Genomic DNA, 22,354 nt, shown 5'->3' on the forward strand with positions numbered 1-22,354 from the left:
GCGACGCCAGGGAAACCGGAGCTCCATGTGGATGACATGGCGCTCCAATGGCACCGACGCATCACCGCTAACACAGCTAACGGGACTTCTTGTCTGTTAGCCCAGCCACATGGACACCAGCTCGGTGGGAATTGGCTGCATATCATTGTCACAGACCTATGGCGGGATGCCCAGACTCTATCATTTTCATTTAATCCCTCTCTTTTTTTCTAACAGAAGCTTCTTTTTTATGGCGGGGAGGAAAAATAAAAGCTAGCTTACTAGTTCGGGGTCCGCAATTGTGCACACAGCGTGGATCGGATTCTGCCGCCTGCTCGTTTTACGGTTTCTTAGTCTCGAATGCCCTCCGGGGTGGATGGTGCTGACACCGTGTTTGCGGCGAGCTCTCCGCCACCACTGCTCATTGCTCCTTCGGCACACTTGCAAAGGAGCACTCGGTCAAAACACGTCTCCACCGCTGCTCCCCCTTGAAATCGCCGGATCCGAGGCGCAGCGCTAAAGGCAATTTGTCTTCCGCCCGCCCGTGGGACAGCAGCTACCTGTAATGCTTAACTTCAGAAAGCCATCCACTGTAAAATGGCTGTGTAATGCAAAAATTAGCACCGTTCGCGATAGTTTCCAAAACATCACCAATAACATCAATCGTTTTTGTGTATTTATAAACCTATCTATTTTGATAGCTTTGAGGGAGTGCTGAAAAATAAAAGTAGCTTCTTTAAACGCAAACTTATAGCTATCTTTGAATGATACACCGTTACCCAACCCCGAGTTACAACTAACACTATTTACCTATGTGCATGCGTCTCTCATATACATCAAGAAGTGGAAGATGAGAATCAAATAATTCCTGTGTATCTGTATTTGTGCAAATAGCAAGTAATGTATCTTTCATTTAAGCCTGTGAGCTTCTTGGTTTAACGAGAATAATAAAGAGATTTAATAACCTTGTTAGAAAGATATACTTGGAGTGCGCCATCAATTTTTTTTTGCTTGATTCATACATGTTTTATCAGATTTCAGAAGATGTAGGAGATTTTTAAATTATCTCTCATTTTTATTGAAATTAATACAGAATACAGACTCTAGTTGCTAGGTGACTGATAATGCTGAGCATGCCTTGTAATATGGAAGGGAACTGAAAAACACACAATGTAAATCAAGACATAAAAGGATATTCCATTTTTGCTCTCGTCCCTTGAAAGCTGCTTTTCTAGTCAGGTGGTTACAGATGTAACAGGCCATGTCGTGGTTTCCATGGCAACAGAACGCTGTCGATTGTTCCTCCACATGTGGAGCAAAGTACAGCAGTAGTATTTGTATCTAGGTGTGTGAGGTGAGTGGGGGCTGCATTGTAAGAATTATTTTATGAATGATGTCATTATGATGAATTAGGTGTCATTATTTCACCAAATCAAAACAGTGCCAACAGTTGGATCTAAATCAATGGAATCCTATCTGCTTCAGTTTATTCATGATTCACCTTTATTTATCTAATTAGCTCCAACCAGCGTTATGCAGTTGTGCTCCATCGTGCGAAAATCACCAGAATACATCCCCCATTAAAATAGAGCAAACAATCTGGCAAAAAATGACTGCTGCAGGGCAACAGTTAGGTTGCCAGTTTGAGGATTCATCTTTCTATTCAGGTGTAAGAAGGTAAATAATAATAACAACAGATTATCACTATGATCCTTACGGCATTGCTCAGCTAGATTTAAGTGCATTTCAGGTGACTTATATCCCAGAAGTGCTTTATTTGTTTCACACAACAATTTACATTCAGCATTTCTTTTCATATTTGGGATATCAAAGCCACGCATTTATGAAACCAAGCATGTATCAAGCAATATGAATGCCACTAAACGACCTCTGTTTCAAAACTTAAACATTTATTTTTATTAAATATACAGCACAATATGTCTACTGTACACTCACAGGGCATCTTAAAGGAACAGTATCTAGAAAGACAGAAAGACAAAAATGAAAAAAAGGCCATAGTTGAACGCTGTGGCCTGCATTTCCCTCCATTCCAAGGGCTTTTCTTTACAGGGGCTGAGCGGCAGACAGAGGCCCAGCACCAGGCAGCACAACTACTGGCTTGGCCTCAACCCGAAGGCAAATCACTTACAGATTCGAATCGTCAAATTGCTGCTTCTCCACCTCTCTGTGGTTTTTTGGGAGGGGGGGAGAGAGGGGGCTTTTTTCCATATTCACAACCCTTCCAAGCACACATAAGTCCTTCGACAGCTGCAGCGGCTTACACGGGCTGGCCAGCTGTGCAGATCACAGGACTCTAATGGCAGTCCTCGGATGCAGCGGACCCCAGCGAGGGGCCTCGGCGCTGGGCGTGGTGCGCGGGGGCGTGAGGGGGCGGCATTGTCATGCATGCTGCGGGGCGTTTTATGGTGACTTGAGCACATTACAGCAGAATTAGCATCAATTTTCATATGGATTCCTCTACTGTAGCACTACTGTTTTGAGCAGCGTGCATAGATTTTTAATTATTTTTATATGGCCGTTAGCTTTCATTTGATTATGTTTTATGATGTTAAGCTTTTGAAGTGACTAGTAAACGCAGAAGGGTCTCTCAGCAGGGCCATACATAAACCCAGGTTCAAAAGTCGGGTGGTTGTTTTGTTTCTTTATTAAAGTGGCGTGTGTCAAAACAGGAATGTAGTGCAATGTTTCCACATTTTGTACGTTACAAGGATTCTGTACATTTGCAATGACTTACAAATGATTAAGCTGAAATATGTGAGTTGATCTTACCTAATCAGCATCAGGCTTCAGCACATTCAATTTGCAGTATTTCCAATTAAAAATTACATGTAAACTTTATTTTAAACTGGAGATTGAAACTGATCTAAATATGCCTGTATCTAGTACAAAGTGAAAATATTCTGAACCGGAATTCTACAATCATCCATCCTTCCATGTTATAATCATTTATCTCACTCAGGGTCACAATGGATTAGTTATGAATTTTTTGAAAAATACACAGAAATTCAGATCATCAACACTCCTTGAAGACTAACTTAAGTGATTTTTGGGCTTTCTAGCTTTATGGAGCTGACCTGTATAAAAATATAAGGCATTTTGCTAAAAACGTCCATAGTGGCCAAAATGTGTAATCTGAATAAACACATCTCTCCCCTCACCAGGAAATCTGTAAGGCCGTGACAGGCTAAAATACCTTATTGTGTGTATAAGTGGTAAGATGGATTTTTCTGACACCCTTTGGTTTAAAAAAATAATGGCTTGTATTCCTTTTACAGTCCAGGAAACACCTACCTCACATATTAATATTTATGAAAGTATTACTAGCAGGAAAATCTAAGCTGGTGTGTAAATATTCCTGAACTCCCATCAATTTTTTCTCTTGGTCTAGCAAACACTTACTAAAGCCACAGTAATCAAATGTAATAAATAACCAAATGAGAGTCCATTTATTTAATCAATAGATCAAACATGAGATTAAGCGGTGGCAATCACAGCAAATGTTTAGATTGTGTTATAAGTTGCCACATGGACTTGAAAAGAAAACTTGGAAACATGCAGATTGATAATTTAAAATGTTTGCTCAGTGCCTAACTGGTGGTGTGTGCAGGTTATCAGAAATATGAACTCTGCAGCAAACAGCAGAAGCACATGAAACCAAATTATAGTTGTTCAGGCTTGATAAACTCATCAAATTATTTTATTTATTTACCATATAAACATTTACATATACAAATACATACAGTATGCAGTCACAAATTTGTGTGTGTGTGTGTGTGTGTTATATTACCAATCATAGTATATTTTGTTCAAATAATTTTCATAAGCAAGAATACTACTGTGGTACTATTTTGACTTGAAAAATCTGATACATGTAAAAATGTATTGACTATTTTTTCTGCTTTGGTTGGAGCTTTAGAAGGAATTCTGACGGATTCAGATTCCTATAGAACTATTTGCATTAAATGTATAGCACATCCAGTTTGTTTTCTTAAAAATCAAGCCCTCCAAATCATAAATATGTAAATTTTACTGGGGATGTATATAAGGTAATATTCTTCCTGTGAAATAATTTCAGCTTCAAAGTCACTGAAGGATAACATAAACGTTTGGTTAAAACTGAAATGCTCTCAAGCAGATAATGCTAAAAACAAGTAATGAAGTTCAAGGGAAACAATATAGGTATTATTAAAGTGGTAAACAGACCCCTGCACTAAAAACAATTGTCCTAATAGGAGAAATAACCATTATATAAAGACACGTGACTGTATGGGGTAAAAATCCATCTAAATCTTCTAACGACCTTTCCTGGTCAAGGTCAGTACTGCGGTACCTGGAATAGCGTAGAAAGAAAATCCAGTTTGTTCCAGGAATTGCAGGCATCAGAACAGAACGACGTGAGGTCTTATTCTGGAATTAAGAAAAACGTGATTGCGTTTAGTGCAATAGTGAGTACAATCTGGGAGAGGCCAGTGAACACACCGTTAAATGGAATAACACTGGACAGATAAAATTAAAATAAGAATAAGTATACAAATTGAGATTAGCCGCACACAAAAAGCAGAAAGTAGTCTGTGAGTGTAAGGCGAGTAGCGGCCGGACACTGGGTAATCTCTTACAAACTCAATAACAATAATCCTAACAAAAACAATAAGGTTCCATAGCACTACGTGCTTTGGACCCTTAATTAAAGCTGCAAAAAGTTCATGAGTCAGCAGCAAAGTAGTTAAGAACCAGAACAGGGAAGAGTCGGGCTTTGCTTCGTCACCAATGGCTAAAAAGCGAAATCTTACTGCTTAAATACAAAGCAATTTCTGGCATGTAATTTACTGTACATGTGTTTGGGAAACAAATATTTTAATAATATTAATAATTTAATAATGTCCTTATTTGAATTGCTATATATAAAAGCCATTCTTATGCCAACCAAGATAACACGTAATATTAGTAATAAAATGAATTAATTTGCTTCCTCCTGTGGCCACTGAGAGGCACTGTAGGCTGTGATGGTGCAGAGATCGCCTCTAGCTGATTAATTTGATTGATCATGTGCATCATCTAAACAGTAACTAAGCAGTACAATAATACATAATATGGCATAAGAAACCATCAACAATCAAAGCTGGCGTTTTGAGGTTGGTAAACTATACAAGGATTCGTTAAAATTTTGTAAAAAAAAATATTTCGGCGTATACAAGCACACATATCCCCCACTTTGTAAGACATTACAATTAGAAGTAACTTATATGGTTATACACAGAAACACTATCTATAAACAAATGATAACGTCTGTAATTTGCTGCCTCGGTCCCTGCACAGGAAGTCCCCCATCCAGCACGGTGTGGCTGGCATTGGTCAGGGCTGTTTTCAGAGGAACCCACAAACCCTCTTTCATCTGCTCAGGAGGTTCACTCCCTCTCCCCTCCCATAGGGGCAAGAGTACCACTCTGTGTATCCAAGATGTGGTTGAGGAGCTAAAAGCAAAGCCCATCTTCCTCAAGTGGATCCAATTAGGGAGGCTGACAATTATAGGGGAGCCTCAGACCAAGGCCTGCTGGATTACAGGGCAAGGGGGCGACCCTGCCGGCCCCCACATTTGTGTGCGTCCTCCCCCATGCTGTATTTCCCCACTACCGTTTATTTTCGGAAACCACTCCAATGGGCTGGCCCCCACCCCAGGATCAATCCATCCCATTTTGCTACTGTTACAATCACTAATTACATTAAGCATGTAGGAAATTTACTCTAATCTGCAACTAACAAATAAATCCATTAAAACAATACACACCGCTGGAGTGAAAAAGAGACAAAACTTCCAGTAAAAACATTCTACAGGCCTGAGCGACTCAGTGCTTTTAGTTTCCTTTGAGGCAAGTATGAAGACAATCAAGATCATTCCCTAAACCCAGTGTGGTGACTACTAGTTAATGGTGATGCTTTTCCTACCTCAGCTAGAGGTGCACATGTTCAGTGCACAAAGAGATTGCTGCTGTCATCTTTCCCAAACAGGCAATTACTGGTGACACAATTTGAATAAGTGGATTGCTTTGCCGCTTGCAAGTGGATTGCTTCAGACTTTATTACCAGTGAATGACAGAATGGCTCCATAATACGTCCTGACTCCTTCAAATAAGACAGGGGCCTTTCAGATGAATAATATTTTTATTGCTTTTAATTTGGTTTCCTTTTTCCCCCCAATGATGCCAGGATTGCCTGTTTGTAGGAAGAGATGGACTTTGAGAAGTACCTGGTAACCCTTTGGGTAACACTTTACTCCTGTGAGTAAATACTAAAGCTTCATAAATCGACTTACTTGGACATAAAGATCATTAAATACATTTGCAACAACAAACAACAATAAAATATATTTAAACTAATACGGTTCATTTGCCTTTGCTTAGTACTTATATTTCTGAGTACAGTGATTCCTCTTTTACTCTCCATATACAGATAGCCTGATACGCAAAACATCATTTGTCATTATGACCTTTAAAACGTTCCCATGACAACCTCCTCCGTCCCTCCACGCACCTCTAGTAAACTTTCCATTTCTCAGTGATGTCTTTGACGCTACTCGTTTATTTTAGCTCCACCCTGAAGTTCCCACAACTCCTCACAGCCCATCTGTTACCGCGTTCCTTCTGCACACGTCTTCCCATGCAGAAAGCTGAGGAGGAACATGATGCCCCATGTCCTTAGACCAAAGAAAAGGGCTGCACACCACCTTCCATGTGACCAGCATGAAAGACACGCACTCACGGTGGTCCCCTATCTGATTATCGAGGGTTAGGTCATTCTCTACTTTATTACCTTAAGTCTATCTACCCCTTTTCTTATAATAGAGAGTTCCTCCATTCAATTTCGTCTCTCTCTTACTCACATTTGTCATAGAGCTCCATGATTCAGTTCTTTTCATTGACTCCCTGTTGCGGGACCCATTACCTTCAAACCCAGTTCTGGCTCACTGCTGAGCTAACCATGATATTTCGCTGTATATTCTATTTATCATTCTTCCTGAACCCCCTCTGGCCCCAGATGATCTTTTCCAATCTTTTCTGTCTCTCGTGTCATTTTTCTCAATCCCAAACGTTCTCTTCTTCAGCTCTTCAATAGTAAAAAAAATTATCAAACGAAACATTTAGCCTCTTGCTTTTTGGATTATGTATATTCTGAAGAATGTTTCAGTCAGTCTTTGATTTGTCAGCTACCTTTTAGTCATTTATTACATATATTCTTGTAAAAATGTAGCTTTTCCAAAGCATGACAACTTCCTAGGTTGTCATACCCACAATTCCATCCATCTTCTACCTGCTTACTCGGCCAGGGTCAGGGGGGTCCCTGGTACACCCTGAACATGAAGGCAGTTCATTGCAGGGCACACAGACCCAGGACCTCATGCACACAGTCTACGGGTACTTTAGAAACAACAATTAGACAAACTGTGTCTTTGGACTGCGGAAGGAAACCAAGACATAAATAAATATGATTTGTTAAATGTAATAAATTCATGTAATTCTAGACATTTCATTGCAACACTGTTACACACGATTTAATAACGCCATGATTTCCATCACAGATATTACTAATAATCACAATAAATCATCTTTTAAGCATATGATGTGTATGAACTTCTTAGAGCACTTTCTTGTTTTTCAAGTGATTATTAAACTTTCATCTTATCGATCCCATTTGTAAACCTTCCTCCTGTCCCGACTTCAAAGTAAGCAATTGTCTGTCAGCCTATTCAATAGGATTCATAGAGGTTGACTCATTGATTAGTTGATATATCTGGTTGCAAGATCCTTCATCTCATACTGAAGACAGCCCTTTTAAAATGTTCATTCATGGTCAAGTGATACAACTACTCTATCTGGAAACAGCCAAGTAGTTTTTACATTGGTAGAAAAGGGTAATGTTAGCATAAATGTTCATCTTATCAAGAAAACAAAAAAAAAAACTTGATGGGGTTTGTTTGCATATCTTCTGCCATTGTATGCAGATACTTCTGAAGATAAACTTGGGGCTTCTATATACTGCATATACTCTACATTGTCCTATTTAATGATTTAGCTGAAGCAATTAATTAATTCTCCATTATAGTTTCATTTTGACACTCTCTTCTAATCTTGAAGTCTATTCATAGTTTTCATTATTAATCTTTTATTAACTCACAGTATTAAGTAACACTGGCTTATGAAAATAGGGAATGTCAAAAAAAAAACGATAAGAAAAGTATATATTCTATACTTTTTCCTGGTGTGAAGAATGTGTGTGACAATTGAACCATTCAAGAAGCATTTATTCCTTTCCCCACACCAAGGCCTATCTTGGTGTTTCTGTCTTCACTCTATTAGACAGCCCAATATAAGTGTGGATATAACAATTCCATTCACTGAGGCATGTGTGACAAATACATTACTTTTCCAATGTAAATGGCAAGGGGTTTATTTAACTGTCAGCTTAGATGCACAACATGGTTAAAGCATTAAGTTTTTTTTTCTGCACGAGCCAGTGTTTTCTAATACAATTTTATTGCACAAGGAACAACTCGGATATCGGTTTTAGAATACTCACTCTAAAGTTATTTACCTAGTGTACATTTCTGACTGGATTCAAGCTAATTATTATTTATTCTTCCTTTACTGGTTTCCTTAACTCTGTTTTAATATTAGCATCTACTTTCAACGAATGCTGTTTATAATACTGCCTATGAGAAAAACAAAACCCCTAAATATCCAAGGACAAAAACACGATTAAAGACTGGTGAGGTAACAATTCGATCTGTTACGATTCAGTTACACATTAGTGTACGCGACATAAACTAGAGACTTGACCCGGATTGTTCACGGTTTTGGCTTGGCTGTGTAAAAATGGACACGAGAAAACCGCCGCATTTGTACTACAATCTTTACTGGATCTCACGCCCTTACAGTTAACATTTAAACTGCATGTGACTTTACGATCGAAATTAATCTGAGGAGTGATACATCCTTTTAGACCCAAACTATTGTGAAAAACGTTTCTAGCATTTAACATTCTCCCTAAAACGGTATTTAAGCAAAACGTTTTGAAATACAGAAGGGATCGGCTGGCGTTTTTAGAGTAATCCTACCAGAACACAGCTGTGTATCAGGCATACAGTGTAGCCATTGACACAGCATGCGCGAACACATGCGTTTTCCATGCATTTATTTTGGTTTTTAATGCTGACTTGCAGAGCAGACGCATGGCCAGCATACACAGCCTATCGACATTTTTTTTAGCTATTAATAAACACCATGCGGGATACTTCTACTTGCATTCGCCTTGTTTCGACTACATTAAAATAAAATAGTATTTTTTTCTCAGACACCATCTACCGCTCAGATAAATACAACCATTTCTCCAACATCTGGGGTTGGTCCAAAAATACCTGATTAACGACGGGCGACTACCACGGATAAAATGGGCGTTATGACCACATTTCATAAATTTAGTTGTATATTTAAAATTCTAAAAAGATTTCACATATATCATATGTATGTTTTAAAGTTTTCTAAAAACATTTAGAATAGAAAACTATTATTATGCTTCTACTATCAACATAATTTGATTGAAAATACGTTAACAGCACCCCCATGGTCATTATGGTATCTTCCGTATTTAAAGAGATAGTTACTCCCAGACTCGTTCCTGAAGAAAGCAAGACCGTTTCTTAAGGGTTTGGCGATTACAATGCAAATACAGCAGTGAGCGCCTTGTGGGCTTCTTTCGAGGATTCTCACTGGAGTCACAAACAAAATTTTTGCTTGTAGGAGAAAAACAGAAGCGGACCGTTTGTGGATGTGGAACTGTTGCACCTTACGTACAGGTAGGCGTATGGCAATATTCTCAAAACAATGCTGCTCTGAAAGATTGATCCCATGGCTGACCGATAAAGTAAGATGGCAAATGTTTATAAGCAGTCTTGATTTGCGTATTATCGTTTGTACTTGGGTTGTCGTGTCGCTTTGGGTGGCTGGGGACCGTGGAGCCTTTTCCAGATGAGTATCTTGTTGGATGCCAAGCTTATTGGAATGGGAATTTGCACTGCTCCGTTAGAACAAAGGGGTGCGATCAAAACCTATACTCGCTTGCTGATGGACAAACAGGTATCGGCGGTAAGAGACACTAAGTGCTTTGCGTATGATATTTGTAAAGGATTTGCAAAGAACAGCTGCGGCTGTTTTGTTAGCGCAGTCTGGCAATGCTGTGTTTGCCGTTCATTTCGGACATGCTTTCGTTTGCGAGTATCATTTAATTGACATGATCGTCACCGACTGCCGGCGTCGTAATTCTATAAAAACGTGTTTGCGGAGATATTGCCCGCATACGTGGCTACCGATGGCGATTGAGCACTGCCATGTGACCGCATATGTTGTGTAGAAGGGATACAATAAGCATCCCCGCCTATCCCAAACCACACTGTTATAGCATGTAAGCTATTTTCCTCCAATTCTCTGGGCGACACTGTGATCGGGACTCTTTCTTTACCTCGTTACATGTGCAAAAGTTACAATCAGTGATGAACTTTAAATGCCGCATACGCACCTTTTGGAGTGATTTGATTTATTCCCTGGATTTTCTGTAGCCTATTATGGGATGTTGGAAAGTTATCGTGGATAGAGGGTCACCTGTAACTCGCGTCGCAGCCTGATGCCGACGTGTTTGTTGTGCAGATGCGCGGGCAGCCCGTTAAAGCCGTCGGTTGATGGGGATTTTAATTTGGCTTCACGACGAGACCGGCCCAGGAAAATTACTCGGGTAGACATCAGCATCGTGGGATCTGCCCAAACATAGGCGCCCCTCGGTCCCGATGATGTTTTCTACGGCTGATTCCTGTCACTTCATATATAATGTTTTTTTTCTTCATTACTACCGATGCGTGTCGTATGGCAGTGTGTTTGTCACACACAGATTCCTGAAATGGATCCTGTTTATTACCAGGCATATGTCCTATGGCCGCTACGAGCAATACGAATTGAAGTTAAATCACATCCGCGTCGCGCTTTACGAGCACAACACTGGCTTTAACCTCCCTAATCCCGTGAGACGTAGGTGCAGGTTTCTCACGTTGTTAAATGATGGGCATCCGTTTAAATGCAGGCTGCACTTATTTCCCCGTGTAATAGGCGCATTCCCCCTCCGTGTGGATGTGTCTCAGCGGGCTGCATCAGCGCTGCTCCCCGTATTTTCTGCACACGTCTGCAGCCGGCATGCTGTGGCTGCTCGGGAAGAGCCTTTGCCATAAAACCATCTCCCGCTTTTCCCATCACCAGCCGAACCGATTTAAGGGAGCCTTTATTCTCGGCCTCAACACCACCGTGTATAATCAAGACCCAGGATGGATTATGGTGGTTATGGCAGCCCGATTGAAATCAGCCGCTATTGAGTCCATTCGCGCCTGGTGATGGGGATGCAGGGGCACCAAAGCGGTCTTTCTTCACCGTGTTGATCCGTTAGAGAAGCAGACTTATTCATGTCAGCCCCATTTTTGGGGCACCTGGAAGAACGGGAAAATTGTAGGGGAAAATGGGTTTCACCGGGTGGATTTTCCCATTGCAATACATATCGAAAGATTACATTTTGTCGATGCCTCGTATCGGTGAAGTAGAAGTGGTAAGAAATACGATATAGAGCAGTAGTTTAAACTAATGAGGGCGTTGATTGTTTTAAAATGTGGTTCTCAGTAGGCAGGTTGTGTCCCATGAGCCGCTGGATGTCACACTCATACAGAACTGTCTCCCGTTAACCGATTCATTCAATAACATGTGAATGAATGGAAAGCACATGTCTGCTAAACGGTAGCATATCTGTCATTAGGCTTTACCTTTGGCAGATCCAAGCGTAGACGTCTTCGAAGAAGGTTTAATAAACGTTAATCTTTCCGTATGGTGTAGCATACAAATGCTTGAAATGGCTGCATGCGAATTATTTTTCTATGTAGTATATAAAATAACCGTATTTTGCTATATGTGTTAAGTGTTAACACATTATAAGTGTACATATGTAGTGAGTAATGCAGTTGATTGACTGTCATTAGAAATGGTTTGCAGCAAATTCCCGAAAGCATGAATCCTGAAGTACACAGAGGTTCTCTCATGATCGCTGAAGATTTCCCCAGTGATGAATTTAATCCAGTTAGGTCAAGCCCTGCTAACAACAAAGAAATAAATGGTTGTGATTTAAGGTGCACCAAATTGTTTGTTGCAAAACAGGTGAGGCCAGAGATGTTTTGGAGTGCTGAAAACCACCTCGCACAAGATGTAATGAATGTCTTTGAGTGGTTGAAAAGATGGCTGTATATCAGTTTGAAAAATGTAGAAAATTACTGGCCTTGTGTGAGCACTAGAGTAAAAATAAGTTTGTGTTACTGATCTTGATTTAAATGTGGCACAAACAGAATGTTTGCTTTGGAGCCAGTGCTGGCCAATTGCAGAAATAATTTGCAGCCTGTGGGAAGCGTTCATGTTCTCAGTGTTTTGAGAGAACAGTGCTGAAACTTGACCTCGTACTTTGGTTTCCATAAGTATATTGCTCATGACGTTCTTTGGCAATATTCATTTCAATCTGCATGATTCAATCTCCATGACTACCTTTGCACTTTTGCACACAATATACATATATTTAGTATATATATTTTTTTAGCCTCAAAGCAGAATTCTAATGAGTACAGAAGCTGGATGTTGTTTTAAAAAAGGAATTTCACCTCCGAAAAAAAGTTAATTCTTACATGGCCAATGGTAATTTTATTCCTGGTACAGTACCCAGAGTACTATGGTTTTTGAAACATCTGATGTTATTAGGAGATGTATATGTGTATTTATTTACTTATTTATTGGATGTATTGCTGGAAATCTCCGGGAAGTAGAAAAAAATGTAGCTTTCTCTAGTTGTCTGTGTATTCATGTTTTTTTGCAGTAGTATCACAATCCAAATACTAAATTTCCCAGTAATCCTGTGAATTGTAGCCTAAATGTTTAAAAACAGCTATTGACAATTATATAGTTTGTTTTTGAGTAGAAAGTAGGTCCATGAAAATAGTGAAACATACATTTCCTCTCACACTTACTAAGCTTTATATTTCGTAGATTAGCTAAAATGTCCTTATTTGGAGGATAGTGTACAACAAGTGTAGAAAAACAATAATAAATGTAAAAAGTATGAGCAGAGTTCAAAAGAAAGAACATCCTTTTTAGAACGGGACAATTTTACCTTTTGATCATGTTTATAAGGCTCTTATCAGTGCTAAAGGTCCCTCCACACACACCACATGATATTGGTATCGACAATTAAACTGATTTTTGCAAGCATTGAATCCAGTGTCAAATTCCTTTGGTACTGAACTGCCCATTAAACATTAACATTCTCGGGCCTGAGCTGAACTGAGCGCGCTCTGCTGGTGTGTGGTTAGCTAGTAAATAAGTGGCGATGTAGCAGCACAGTAACTCTTCGCCGGTCTGCTTAGGTCTTTCTGATAGAAGTGTCTAGCTATCCGTAATGAGATCTGTTGTTTTTGTTGGCATAGGCCAGTGATTTTTCTCGTTCTCACCAAAGGTACAACAGGAAAGGTTTTGTGGGCACAGCCCACCGAAAATGTTCCAAATGATAAAGTCTAGCTATAGATACAATCTCTCAACTGCTTAGTACAAAGATCACCATTGAGATGTTTTTCATGGTACAAACCTTATGGCAGAAAGTGATCGTTTACAGAACAAAAATCTTGACCCCCCCCCCCCCATGGGGTTGTGAAATAATAGAGAAAGAAATCAGGTGACGCAAAAACATTTGTCTGTTTGTCACGTGTTCTCATTTTTTCTTCTTTTTTTTAAACCTGTTGTACACAGGGCACTAGATATCTGTAGCCTGAAGAAAATGTTACTGGCATAATTGGATATTTTAATTACCGCCTTTAAGCAAATGTATGTAACCCGTTTTCTGGCAGTACAAGACTAAGGACGGACCTTGCTGACATTTCCGCGGTTCACAGAGTGCTGCTAGTTACTCCCTGCGGAGTTAATTCAATTAGCCACATGGGATTATTTGAAAAATACGGGTATGGAGATTCGATGACAAAGCACGCTCTTAAGTTTACGTCTCCATGTATGAAAAGTAAGCTACGTTTCGAGTTTGATGCGAAAGGACCAAAAGAAATGGACCTTTACGGAGGCCGTGTAGATGTGTGAGCGATGGAGGGCTGGGGGTTTCTTTAAAAGCAGTGGCTGCCGTCTGCGTGCTCGGCTAAGTAGCTGCGGAAAACGTAGCTTGGAAAGTGGCTTTTTCTCCCCCTCCTAATCAAGGGCTATTGACCCTCATTAGTAGCATGGCGGGCAGAGGGCGCCGTGCTCCAGGCTTTGATGAGGCGAGGATTTAATGGCGTGTTTTTTATTTAATGGCAATGGTGTCACGCGGGGGCCAGTGCTGCGAGGCCCGGCACCCCCTACACCATGGCCCTGCTCCTCACGCCCTCGGCCCCTCTGTATGGGAAGCTCATTCCAGCACGGATTCCTTCTTCGAGGCACTTGTGAATCCCCTGATGCAGTTAAAGTGGAGCAGTTTAGCGCGGCTGAATTTCTTGGCCCGTTGCGGAGAGCCTGCAGCCCCGTGCTTGGCCCGCAGCGAGATGGAGCGTCTGTTGACCAATATGCTTAATGGAGGCGGCGTGATGGTGACACGCGGGCGTGACGCTGAGCGGTCACTCGAACCTCACACGTTCCCCCTCGTGTCGGCTCGCTCAGCCGCTCTGTCCGTGTCTAATGCTCCACGAATAGTGCAGTTGTCAAAATAATGATGCCTCACGACGTTAAAAGGCTCTTTCAAAGCAGCCACACGAAAGCCTTCCTTAGGCTCCGCCGCGCTGCGCTAATCTGCCCGAGAATAAGTCTCTCTTCTTTAGTTGCTTAATATTCTGTGTTAATGCCTTTGCTTTGCGTGTGTGTGCGTGCTGGTGTGTGGGCGCGGGTGCGCTCGCTTGTGGGAGGATGTGGAAGTTCAATCAATTCAGCAGTTTAACTGTGGCGTTTAATCCGTCCGCCCCACAGACACCTTGGTCAGGTAGTGGTCAGGCTGGGAAGAGCATGTACTGTATTTCAGTTAACTGAAAAATGATATACTCAACTATCTCAAGTGAACTAAGAAAAAAGCGTGTATAAGATGCAAAAATAATTGAAAATACACCCTAAATGGGATTGGATGGATGGGTCTTATTCACATGTATACACTTTTGTTCTATGTCCAAGAGAAAGTAGTCCTACATACAGATTATCCGGTCATCAGGTCTTAGAGCTAATTCTCCACTTTCAGTTGCCAATGGCGGCGGCTTCTGTCCCTCAGTGGCCAATGGCGGTGGCTTCTGTCCCTCAGTGGCCAATGGCGGTGGCTTCTGTCCCTCAGTGGCCAATGGCGGTGGCTTCTGTCCCTCAGTGGCCTATGGCGGCGGCTTCTGTCCCACATCTTACTAATCAAATCAGCAACTGAGGCTCAGATATCTTGCAGATGTCAGAACCCTCACGGCAGCTGGGTGTTAACATGGCCAGTCCATTCTCTGCAGTCCACAGAGCACACAGCCATGTAGGCTCATCATGTCCTTCTAAGAATCTGCATGTTAATGATTACATAAGTAAATCATATATTTGAACTACAGTAATTGAATTACTGTAGTTTAGAATAGTGGCTGTATTGCTTTCATATTTGTATTCCGTGCAGCATAACTGGATCTTGTAAAATTCAGTGAATGCTATAGCGAATGTAATGACATTAAATGAGACCTCGATTTCCGTGTCATTATTCCTCTCCATTATTACTGTTGAGGCAATGTCACGTTATTGATGACTGTGTCTCTAGTATCACATTGAACCTTAAATGTCTAAAGTAATTAAATTTTGAATATACTTGATGTGCAGCTCAAAATGTGAACAACACAATACTGTTCAGCTAAACAGGCATTGGCAATCAGTCAGTAATTAAACTTCATTACAGCACAGGCTTCTCCGTTCATGTAAAAAGAGCCCTTGCTGTCTGGCCAGAAGCTGTAAAGCGCAGCGGTGGATTAACGTGGAGTGAGATTGGTGACGTAACAGTGGATGGGATCCTATGAGACCGTGGAGGGACAGCAGTGCTAATACTGTAAAGCGGCATTGTGCTTACGAGGTCGTGGCTATAAAAAAAAATTAATAATAATAAAAACCTTGCTGGCCATTTGCTTGTAAAGTTCCTTACGCGCCTCGTTTTTGTTCACCTTTCCTGGTCTAGATGAAGATCTTTACTCGCCGCCATTACAGCAGGGTCAATACGATGTCAGGCTGAAAAATGGCAAGCGCTGAACCCATTCATGACCTCATCATATTTTCTTTTACTGAACTTGTGCCAAAAAAAACTGGAACTAAACCATTGACGGTAATGACTGAAAAGATGTAGCGTGTCTTTCAGACGCCGTGTGTTAAGGTGGGGGGGGGGGTGTCTGCTGTGTGATCATAGGCACCTGAGATCCAGGCCACATTTTCAGTCCCCAGTATCACCTTTTCATTTTAGCCCATCATTCTGCTTTATTATTCACTGCATATTGTAGGTTACATGTACAATTTGAAAGGGTTTTCCTCTGGTCACCGTACAGCAATACCGAGAATAGTTTATAAATATCATGTTTACTGAGGATCATTTTACTGTATATGCTGCTTAAGATGGGTAAAGATCTATAAAAAATGTACTATTCTCTAAAGATCGATGTACAGGACAGTTTCTGGTTTCTAACAATTGTACTATAATTATAACCACGTGGGTGAAATGAGTGCACTCTCAATGGGGAAAGTGTCATTGTCATCCAGTAGTTAGTTAATCTTAAATGTAACTAGTAGTCAAATGTTTGTTTCATGTGAAAAGTACTCTGTCAGAATGTAACCAGCTTATTAGGCTGTGCTTATTGTCTATTAAGCGGGGGGGATTAGCTGGGCATATGCCTGCAGATCAGCGTTTAACAATGGGGAAGGAAATATCCGTGCAGCGCAAACCTGGCTGCAAATCACGGAATTCATTAAGCAGACATGAAAGGTGGCCGTCTCTCTGAATGCAGGGGGAGCCCGTCTCTGCGGAGAGCGGAGTCTCCTCCTGCCTGCCTGTCCCAGCAGTGCCACCCCAAAGGGGTTTGTTTGAGGGCCGTAAGGCATTGAATGTTTCTGAGCACCAGAGCACAGTTTTTGATCCATCCAGTAATCACTCGTGTTAAAATTTACAAATGCATAGTGCTACCGGGATCTCAGCTCCTATAAATTCTGCCGTTCTAACTGCAATCCCCCCCACCCCCCATCTACACTTTCCGCCCCCCCCCCCAAATCCAACCCAATACTGCTGCCTAATTAACAGATGCACTTGGGATTAGTGTTAGCGATGGCTGTAAAGGTTTATTAGCGATCCAGTGAGCGAGCGGCGTGGGAGTGACACAGCCTGAAGCTGTCAGTGGCCATTCGATCAATAGCCCCCCCCACCTCCCCATGCCTCCCCTGCGAGCACACATGCTTTCCAGACCAACCATTTTGGGTCATTAATGCAGCTTTTTTCCCAAATGGACTAGAGGCAGGTGCGTGTGATAGAGCATGTCCCGTGCGAGGCGAGGCGAGGGCCAGAAATGTGCCGTCCATCCGGATCCTGCACAGCTGAGAGTTGCGGGGAATTGGAGACCTTTGCTGCCACCTGCGTGCCTCTGTCCTTAATCACTGTGCCTTTATCTTTTCAGAGATGGCCCACTGATACCTGAAGTGAAGCAGAACATAAAGGACTCCTCTGGAGAGTATCACCCCCCCCCCTTCTGCATCTGACGGAAGATCTCTAATCATGATGTCCACATGGCTGCCGCTCGTGTTCCTCGTGCTGCGCGCCGGCTGCGGAGGATCCTTCCCCACGGCTCCGACCGAGACGCCGCCGGAGACTGGAGCCTTCAGAGTGACCGACACCAGCCTGACGCACCTTACCGTGCACCGCAAGACGGGCGACGTTTACGTGGGCGCCGTCAACCGCGTCTACAAGCTCTCGGCCAACCTGACGGAGCTGCGCTCGCACATGACCGGCCCCGTGGAGGACAACTCCAAGTGCTACCCGCCACCCAGCGTGCGAGCCTGCGCCCACAGGCTGGAGCCCACAGACAACGTCAATAAGCTACTGCTGGTGGATTATGCCGGGCACCGGCTGGTGGCCTGCGGGAGCATCTGGCAGGGCGTGTGCCAGTTCCTTCGCCTGGAAGACCTCTTTAAGCTCGGGGAGCCCCATCACCGCAAGGAGCACTACCTGTCCGGGGCCAAGGAGGCCGACGGCATGGCGGGGGTGGTGGTCGGTGAAGAAGATGCCACAGCCGGGGACGGGAAGAAGAAGAAGAAAAGAGGCAGCCGCCTCTTCATCGGTGCTGCCATCGACGGGAAGTCCGAGTACTTTCCCACCCTGTCCAGCCGCAAGCTGGTGGAGGACGAGGAGAACGTCAGCATGTTCAGCTTGGTCTACCAGGATGAGTTTGTGTCTTCGCAGATCAAAATCCCGTCGGACACCCTCTCTCTGTACCCGGCGTTCGACATTTACTACGTTTACGGCTTCTCCAGCCGCACCTACATCTACTTCCTGACGTTGCAGCTGGACACGCAGCTCACGCAGATGGACGCCACCGGCGAGAAGTTCTTCACGTCCAAGATAGTGCGCATGTGCTCCAACGACACCGAGTTCTACTCCTACGTGGAATTCCCCCTGGGCTGCACCAAGGATGGGGTGGAGTACCGCCTGGTCCAGGCCGCCTACAAGCATCGGCCGGGCCGGATGCTGGCCCGGGCCCTCGGCCTGTCGGAAGACGAGGACGTTTTGTTCGTGGTCTTCTCCCAGGGCCAGAAGAACCGGGCTAATCCACCCCGTGAGACCGTGCTATGCCTCTTCACCCTGCGTCAGGTCAACTCGGCCATGCGAGAGAGGATCAAGTCCTGCTACCGCGGTGAAGGCAGACTGTCCCTGCCTTGGCTGCTCAACAAGGAGCTGCCCTGCATCACCACGGTGAGTCCCAGGGCCGCCTCCATCAGCTGCCTGTACTCACTGTGTTCCATCCCTCCTCTCGCCAAGTCTCTGCAGCTCTGGCCCCGGCCCCAGCCCAGGCCGGGCCCCAATCTCTCTTGCTGTGTCCCCATCCATCATTCATTCAAAATGAGAATGGATTTTATAAAAGAGTGATGAATTTTACATTAAAATACTTGTGATTTATCTCTTAAATTACTGTTTAAGAATCTGACCGTGGAGCATGGAGTGATATGATTGGTGTTTAAGGTTTAATCTAGGAAGATGAGTGATTTGCAGTATCTCTCAATTTCCCAGTAGGTTTATACCGAAAGCCGGCATAATGTCCTTAAGACGGGGAATCTGTTGGGCTCTGACAAGTTTTTCAGCCACAAAGTTTGCCTCTAATGGCTTGTTGTAGTGGTAGCTAGCTGCAAATGTCAGAGGCTAGCATAGAAAATAAGATATTGACTCTGCTGCTGTTTAGGATCAGATTTTAAATTATATTTTTTTCTCAATCATTCAACTCTGAGCTCTATAGGTGATTCTCTCCTATTTATTTTTCGCCCTAAGACCCGTAACCATGGTTTTCAGCTTTATTTTTCAATATATTTTTTTAAGGCTGTAATTCCTGGCAGAGTTCCAGCATTTGTATGCAACGATAAGAGCAAATCAGTGTGGTTCATTAAATGTGTGGTTAGTTTAGCTTGGATAAACAGACTTAACCATTTTTTTCATGTTTAGAGAACGTGATTGATTCAATGAAACTTATAGAAAGGTTTATTAGAGGGCAAAGCCTTCATTGGATAATTTATTTTAAAAGTGATATAGCGTGCTTTACATATCCGAAGGATTAAAAAAAAATAAAATATCCGTTGGAGGAAAAAGCCAGATTATATTGGTGGGGGGTGGGCGGGGGTGCTTATGTGCACTTGACTTGTACCAGTGTCGGCCATCATTAACACCCTCCTTCATGCTCAGCAGCAGCCCTTGACCGCGTAATGAGTGTTTGCGTCCCCCAAACCCGACACACACCCCCTTTACGCAGCGTGCACCCCCCCCCGTGCATTTCTGAATGCGGCTTCTCCTGCTTCACCCTCCTCGTTTATAATGAATGAAGATCGCTTAAAAGAACAGCTGAGAATCGCAGGCGATTTTTTTAAGAGACAACGGTGCATCACCATCGCCGTGCTTTGTGTTCCTTTGTTTAATGAAAGTCATGTTTGATGAAAAGCAGGTTAACTAAGTGATAGCTGCCTGGTGTGTCAAGATCCTGTCTGAGCCAAAAGAGTTTATTAAAATCCCTTTTATTCCTGTCTTAAATAGTGTTTTGAATATTGTTTTCGGCAGGTAGTTGTATCTGTTAGTTCCTGGTTTATCAGGTCTCATATACTCAATGTCAGCCTCTCTTCTGACTGGTGTAGAGCTTTCATTTTAGGAGTCCCCCCCCCCCCCCCCCCCCAACAGTGAATTGTTTTTGCTGAAGAGAATATAAATGAGAATAGCTCGTTAGCCATCTTTATGCATCGACCGTTGTCCTTCGTTTGGGCATCTGTGTTGGGTTTGAGCTTGTTTACAAGTAGCCTGATTAGTACCACTGACGCATCACAGCTAATCGTGTTACGGAATAATAAGCGTTCTGCTAGGAACTGGATATTCACACGTGATCTCTCCCCCCTCCGTTCCTTTTGTTTTTAAGCCCAAGCAGATTGGCGACGATTTCTGTGGCCTTGTGCTGAACCAGCCACTAGGGGGCCTGGATGCGATCGAGGGGACGCCCCTGTTCGACGAGCGTGTCGACGGCATGGCCTCGGTGGCCGCCTACACCTATGGGGAACACACGGTGGTGTTCTTGGGCACTCGCAGTGGTCATCTCAAGAAGGTGAGTCAGCCAAACCGGAGCGTCCTGAACCTCAGTGGTGAGAGTGCTTGGTTGTGTGGTTTCTTCCACAACGCAGGGGACTGGGCTGTGGGGCGTTTTTTAGCTTCTGAACAGCAGAAAAAGCAACTGACTCAACTCACAGTTGGGTCTCTGCTTAAAAGGACTGAGTACAGTTTAGGTCAGTCATGGGAAAGTTAAGAGTACATGGTGTGTTTTTCCGGCCTGAAGCCAGTGATTTCAGTTCTGTTTTTTAATTTGCAAATAAGGGCTCTTGAGTGCGTTCCAGTGCGGCCCCTGACTGGCGTGGGTGAGTGTTGTTTTCCTTTGTTGTTAAGATGCAGTCCGGCCCGGTGGGAGCTGCCAGGATGACACAATCGGCGCTCGTGTACAGGGGTGGAGGGCGAGAGGGGGTTCAGTGATTCACAGAGTGGGGGGGGGGGGGGCTGCTCCTTCAGGGGCGGGCCGTATCGCTTCTCTTGGAGCACTCCCTCTATTCACCTCTGTCTGCTCCCTCTTAATGCCGGCGGAGTTTGGCACCGAGTTCCTCATTTGGCAGATTCCACTCGCTAACCCAAATTCAGGATTTGTCAGCCCCGCCGCACACTCCGGGGTCTTTGTTAGAGCTGATCTTCACACTAACCAGGTATAAGTTAGCAGTGTGGCAGCCTGGTGGCTGTTAGCTGCTCAGCCTCAGCTTGCTAACTAGTGACTGCTTGTGTGAAACTGAAGTCCAGCACGATTAGTGTAATTAATATTAGCTGTGGGGCAGCAGGCCGGCTGAGGGGCGGCAGGCCGGCTGAGGGGCAGCGCTGTCAGCTCACACCTCCCGGCTGGTGGCTTGGATCTCAGCTCCGCTCTCTCTGGGTGGAGTTTACATGTACTTCCTGTGTCATGGGGCTTTCTTCCCGCCGTCCAAAGACATGCAGTTAAGTTAATTGGTGTCTCTAAATTGCCCATATAGTGCATGTGTGTGTGTGTGTGTGTGTGTGTGTGTGTGTGTGTGTGTGTGTGTGTGTGTGTGTATGTGCGTGCGTGTGCGCCCGGAGACGGACCCGCACCCCATCCAGGCGGTGGCCCTGCCTTATGGCTTGCACTGCCTGGGCCTGGCTTCAGGCCCCTCTGGGATCTGGATCAAGATAAGTGCTTGGAAGTTGGATGTTAGATAGATTTCATCTGAAGGGCTGAAGTGCTAAAAGAATGAAAACATTTAATGTGGATCTTTTTGAATCATCATGTGATGTTTGATAATATAAATTGATTTTGTTTTAAAGATAATGCCTAATTCTGTTTTGCATCTCTGATTAGGTCGATGACTTTTACACTCAGTGTATTAGATCATAGAATAGAATGACTTATTTACATTGTAAAACCAAATGCAACAAAATTAAGTCTTGGCATATGCAACCTTGCTCTCCAATTGGACCAGTGTTTCTCAATCCG

The 22,354-nt window shown here is 43.3% G+C and overlaps 1 protein-coding gene across 2 annotated transcripts in view; it reads left to right on the forward strand.

Moving 5' to 3' along the window:
- Nucleotides 1–9,668: 9,668 nt before the first annotated feature.
- plxna3 (plexin A3) overlaps nt 9,669–22,354 on the forward strand; it is a 103,217-nt gene continuing 90,531 nt past the window's right edge. The window contains exons 1-3 of one of the 2 annotated variants that reach the window (XM_072713038.1): nt 9,669–9,847; nt 17,744–19,035; nt 20,732–20,914. In XM_072713038.1, coding sequence (XP_072569139.1) covers nt 17,842–19,035; nt 20,732–20,914 — 1,377 coding nt within the window. In that variant the 5' untranslated portion in view covers nt 9,669–9,847; nt 17,744–17,841. Of the gene's footprint in view, nt 9,848–10,114; nt 10,137–17,743; nt 19,036–20,731; nt 20,915–22,354 lie in introns of those variants that run through there. The other variant, XM_072713039.1, reaches the window with a different exon arrangement.

Source organism: Paramormyrops kingsleyae, chromosome 6, assembly GCF_048594095.1.
Source record: "Paramormyrops kingsleyae isolate MSU_618 chromosome 6, PKINGS_0.4, whole genome shotgun sequence".
Classification (NCBI taxonomy): Eukaryota; Metazoa; Chordata; class Actinopteri; order Osteoglossiformes; family Mormyridae; genus Paramormyrops; species Paramormyrops kingsleyae.